This window comes from Stegastes partitus, unplaced genomic scaffold (assembly GCF_000690725.1).
Source record: "Stegastes partitus isolate 25-593 unplaced genomic scaffold, Stegastes_partitus-1.0.2 Scaffold316, whole genome shotgun sequence".
Taxonomy (NCBI): domain Eukaryota; kingdom Metazoa; phylum Chordata; class Actinopteri; family Pomacentridae; genus Stegastes; species Stegastes partitus.
The window spans coordinates 462235-468282 of NW_007578047.1; the positions used below are offsets into that span (position 1 = coordinate 462235).

General features: G+C 41.9%; 1 protein-coding gene across 1 annotated transcript in view; it reads left to right on the plus strand.

Annotated features, from left to right (window-relative positions):
• The first annotated feature begins 590 nt into the window (after positions 1 to 590).
• npr3 (natriuretic peptide receptor 3) overlaps positions 591 to 6048 on the plus strand; it is a 43346-nt gene continuing 37888 nt past the window's right edge. Inside the window, exon 1 of the mRNA XM_008283520.1 lies at positions 591 to 1422. Within this exon, the coding sequence (XP_008281742.1) occupies positions 762 to 1422 (661 nt within the window). The 5' untranslated portion in view covers positions 591 to 761. The remainder of the gene's footprint in view (positions 1423 to 6048) is intronic.

A 6048-nucleotide genomic window follows, 5' to 3' on the forward strand; every position in this document is an offset into this window, starting at 1 on the left:
CTGTTGTGTGTCTGACAGCTGACCGGCGCTGTGACTGCAGCAGGCCTCGCTGCTGCCAAATAAACCACAACTACTTGTCTTGAATGGATTCAGGCCATATAAACTATAGTTAGTCTATAGCATGTCTTCCCTAGAAATGGGGTGCCCCAGATGCTTTTTTACCAGGTTTAATAAATTGTTGTTGTTGTTGTTGTTGTTTTAGCCCAGGCCAGCCCTAATGACTGTGCATCATGAATAAATGCACCTTTGAAAAACACAGGAAAGTTGTGTGTTTTGTTGGCTGTTTCAGGCGTACAGAGCCATAATTCCCATTAACGAGCCTACATTAACTCATGCTGTGTTGAAGTGGCTCATTGTGAGCTCGGCAGCAGTGTCGCTTTAAGAAGGAGGTGGGCAGCGCTCCGATGACGCAGGAATAATCCTGAAAAGATGCTTCAAAACTCCAGGCCGGAGCCAGCGTGTGTGGTGGCTGCTGACTGAGCTGGAAGAATCTCCGAGCCTGGCAGGATCAACTGTTGAAAGATTATTTTGAGCAGGTTCAGGAGCCTTCGAAGGCTCTCAATGCAGAATAAACACTCACTATTTGGCAGATTCGCTCCTTTAAAAGACAAATACAGTTATTTACCATTAAGCCATTTACCCACGGCGGAGGGCTTCTGTTTGCAACTATATGTGCGCTGCCAGGTGGAGCCAACATTTGAAGAGTACCTCTCCAACACTGTTTGTTAGTTATCTGAAGTGGGATTTTGGAAAGTGGCATCATGCCATACTTCACCACATTGTGTGTCTACTTTTTGATGGTCCTGAACCCAGTTATGACAAACACCTTCACCGAGGACATAGAGGTTTTGGTATTTTTGCCAAAAAATAACTCCTTCCTGTTCTCAAACGCAAGAGTCGCACCAGCGATCGATTACGCACAACAGAGGATGAAGGCAGACGGGGGCCAGTACTCTGGGTTCCGCTTCAACATCCAATTTGAGAACTCCGACTGTGTCAATGATGCGCTGTTTGCGTTGCTGGACAGATCGTGTAGTCAGAAGCCGGATCTGATCCTGGGTCCGGTGTGCGAGTACGAGGCGGCGGCGGTGGTGAGGCTGGCATCCCACTGGGAAATCCCGGTGATCTCAGCAGGTGCCCTGGCCACCGGCTTCGGAGACAAGAAGACCGAGTTTTCCCACCTGACTCGCATCGCCCCGTCCTACGTGAAAATGGCAGAGACGTTCACCGCGATGTTCAAGCATTTCACATGGAGCAGCGCGCTGCTGGTCTACGAAGACGACAAGAAGGAGCGGAACTGTTTCTTCACTTTGGAAGGAGTCTATCATCTCATGGAGGACTACAGTATTAAAACATACCAGTTTTCAGAAGACCAGCCCTTAAACGTTGACGACATCCTCCAGAACGTCTATGACATTGAAGGTAAAGCAGCTTTCCTTGTTCCCGATGAATCGGACGGTTTCCAGCTGACCGCTGCTGGTTTCTCTCTCTGGACAGAGACTGTTCGGTAGCAAACGCAGGGATGTTCTTGTTTTTTAGACATTAAGCATTGGATACAGGCTGCAACTAACAGTTATTTGTAGATCATAATATACATAATGAATCTATTTGTTTGTCCACTGTCAGTGCTTAGTCTATTAAACACATTGTTTTTCATAGACAACACTATTAAACACATTCTGGTGGTGTTGGTTGTGTTCAACCAGAAGCCCAAAAGCCAAAGATCCTGAAAATTTAGATTTAGAATAATACTACAATAAGAGGACAATGACAAAGTTAAACTCCATCTACTCAGCTCCTGTTCTATTGGAGAGCCACATAGCAGCTCTTCATTGATTGCTCATATTGTAGGAGCTGAAACTAAGGAGAAAACTGTGATGGGCATAGATGTGCAGTTATTTGTCCTTACCCCACCCACACTCTGCATCATTCTGACAGCCTTACATAACGTCCTGCATGCTGTTGGCATGAAACATCATCTCATGTCCACAGACCGCAGAGACACATGGTTTCATTATTTGATATTGCTTTGAGGACTTTTGAATCGGCAGGAAGAAAGCAAGTCAGCGAAACGGGATGAATGTGATGTAGGGGTTTGGTCTGCTTACGCTCATGTGATACCTTAAACACTACCATTGTCTTATATTGAACCGTTATCAAGATTGATGACAATCTCTCAGATGAGCGAGTGATGTATCTATGAGCAACTAAACTTGTTTCCTTAAAAATATCATTTTTCTTGGGTAGAAAATCAACCCTCTATAACTTTCTAGAACAAGCTATTCAGTACAACTGGGCTGTGCCTAACATGATTTTCTTTTAACTCAATTCTTTGATTTCCCACTTACTTATGTGGGGAACCTAAACTAAAGATTTCATGTTTGATGATGCTGTTACAGTTCTCAGCTTTGTCAGCTGTAGTCACACAGACAGCGTTCAGCGCCCTGGTACTCAGATCAGATGTGACTGTGCTGTACAGTGCTGTCACTGTCACATTTCCAGCACACCATCTACACGTACAGAAGGCTTTGACTAGATGCAACGCTTACCATCAACCTGGATTTCCACAAACACAGAAATACTCTGAGTGTAGATTTTAAAGCAGCGTGTGAATTGTGTTTTATACGTCTGTCACTGGAAGATAAATGTGTGCATGAGCCTAATGCAACTGCTGAAACAGTCTATTACAGGGGTTCTCAACTGGTGGGTCGCGACCCAAAAGTGGGTCGCGGACCTGTTCTGGGTGGGTCGCGGACAGCTGGTCAAAATTAAATAGTATATCGTGCGTCTCAGGTTGGACTTATTTTTTATTTTGAAAAAAACGTTTATTTTGACAGGCATGGTAACCATAGTTTGTTTGACATTCATTTTAAGTTTGTGTTGATGTTGGGACGCAAGATGGCAAAGTGCAAATAAGACCGGGAATATTTAAAATATGGATTTTCATACTAGGACTGGATCCGAATAGCCAACTATTCGTTCGCTGTGCTGGAATCGGGATATTAATTTTGAGCTCCAAATATTCCTCCCACCTCCCCCGCCGCCGCTACCACCGATACAGCACTGTGTCTGACCGAAGGCTCAGCGCCTGTACCCCCCTTCTGAAAAATAATCATCTGTTATGGGTAAAGTTTGGATCCTAGGTCTTACCTACTGTATAGCAAAGGGTGGACTCAGATCAGAAATTGATTTAGAAATAATTGACGGTAATCCTTGTGTCTGACATTGAGCTTTGTCGGTGAAGGATAGGTTCTGGTTTGATAATAGGATCTATGGACACTGGCTGTTTCTCATGTTTTTAAGATTGTTTTGAAATGTTTTAAGTAATACATAGGATTGCTGATTTTGTACATCCATGTTATCTGCTCCTTGTTCTTCTTGTGGCTGAAAAAAACTTCCTTATGACACAACATGTGTTTGAATTTCAGAAGGCCAGACAATTCCTTGGTGGTGTTGTCTAAATCCCACGGAGCATTTTTTGCAGTATACCATCTGCTCTGTTTTGAAAACAACAAATGGCATGGGATGGTCCCATTTGTCTTTCGACATTGCATCTGCATGCTAACAATAGCTATTATCATTATAAGAAGCATAGAAATGTGTTGTAAATACTATCAATCAACATTTCTATATCATAGTAGATTCTAAATAAACTCGTATGCTCACATGGGGCACAAATACAGTGCCTATGAAAAGCATTCATTTCTCTTGGAAGTTTCCACCTTTTTTTCGCTTTTCAATATTGAATCATGTTCAGTTTAATTAATACAATTTACTTTTTTGACAAGAATTTACAATATCATTGTCATAGTAAAGAAGACAAAAGATTTATACTAAGTAATGCCAACTAATTAAAACTCTGTCAGGTTGGAAAGGGTTTGTGAATGAACAAGTCCAGTCACAAATTATCACTTGTATTGAGGTCTGGGCTCTGACTCGGCCTCCAGAACATTCACCTTGTTGTCATAAAACCATTTTCATGTAGCTTTGATTGGATGCTTTGGGTCATTGTCTTGCTGCAAAGCAAATCTTCTCCTAAGTCACAGTTGTCTTGCAGACTGCAACAGATTGTGTTCCAGGATTTCCCAGTACTTTGCAGCATTCATTTCACCCTCTACCTTTACAAGCCTTCCAGGGCTGCTGCCAAAGAAGCATATCCACATCAGGATACTGCCACTGTGTTTGCTGTCTAACAAATACTGCGTCTAGTCCGATGGCCAAAAAGCTTAATTTGGTCTCATCCGACCAAAAATACCTTCTTTCAATTTCAAAGTCCTCCACAATGCCATCTGGAATGCTCTAGTCTAGAATTATGGGGGTTTTTTTTTTCAACAGTGTCTTTCTCTTTGTATCCCATAAAGCTTTGACTGGTGAAGAACAGACAACAGTTTCTGGATGAAGAGTTTCTCCCATCTCAGCTGCTACAGCTTGTCATTCCTTCAGGAGGAGTCATAGGTGTCTTGGTGGCCTCCCTCACTAGTCTTTTTCTAGCACACGACTCAGTTTTTGAGGGTGACTTGCTCCAAGCAGTTTTACACATTGCTTTCATTCCTTAATGATGAATTTACCTGTACACAAAAAGATATTCTGTCACTTTATTACATTTTCTTGTATCCACCCCTGACCTATGCTTTTTCATAACCTTTTCACAGTGTTGCCTGGAGTTTTCTTTAGTCTTCATGGTGTAGTTGTATCCGGTAGAACTGATCCACCAGTGACTGGACCTTCCAAATACAGGTCTCTTTATACTACAATCATTTGAGACACATTCACTCTATTTCACTAATTGCGTAACTTCTAATATCAATTAGCTGCACCTGTGTTGAATTAAGTGAGTCATTTTAAAGGGGGTGAATCCTCAGCTGGGCTTTGGTCTACAGTACATACTTTATGGCTTGCTGCTCTCCCCAAACCCGATTTCCAACCTCCTCCCCTCATCCACACTTCTTATATATTGAGTATTTTCAGCAAACAATCACTCTGTAGTTCAGTTAAAAAATAATTGATTTTTGGTGACTCAAAAAAAGTTTACATGCACTATAAAAAGACTCATGGCCTTTTTTTCTCACTGTTTGACATTAAATGTTACTAAACCTTTCCTGCTTTAGGTCAGTTAGGATTACTACAATTATTTCTATTTTCTAAATGCCAGAATAATGAGAGAGAGAATTTTTTAGAGAATCTTTTGTTACTTCGAAGTCAGAAGTTAACATACATTAAAATTACTATGCTTTCAAACTATCTGGGAAAGCCCAGATGATGATGGCATGGCTCTGGAAGCTTTTGGTAGGTTAATTGACAACATTTGAGTTAATTGGAGGCACACTTGCTGATATATTTTAAGGCACCCCTCAAACAAACTGCTTCCTTTTGTGACAACATGGAAAATCTAAAGAAATCTGCCAAGATGTTAGGAAGAGAATTGTGCAGCTCCACAAGTCTGGTTCATCCTTGGGTACAATTTCCAGATGCCTGAAGGTTCCACATTCATCTGTTCAAACAACTATACTCAAGTACAAACACCATGGGAATGTCCAGCCATCATACCACTCAGGAAGGAGACAGGTTCTGTGTCCCAGAGATGAAGTGTTTTGATGTGAAATTAACCCCAGAACAAAAGCAAAAGATCTTGTGAAGATGCTGCCGAAGCTGGTAAGAGAGTGTCATTATCCACAGTGAAACTAGTCCTGTACCAACATGGGCTGAAAGGCTACTCAGAGAGGAAGAAGACATTTCTCCAAATGAAACATAAAAAAGCCAGATTACAGTATACAAATGGACACGGGGACAAAGACCTTCATTTTTGGAGACATGTCCTATGGTCAGATGAAACTAAAACAGAACTGTTTGGCCATAATGACTATCATTAGATTTGGAGGAAAAAGGGGGAAGCTTGCAAGCCTGAGAACACCATCCCAACTGTGAAGTACGGAGGTGGCAGCATCATGTTGTGGGGGTGTTTTGCTGCAGGAGGGACTGGTGCACTTCACAAAATAGATGGCATCATGAGGAAAGAACATTATGTGGAAATATTGCAGCAACATCTCA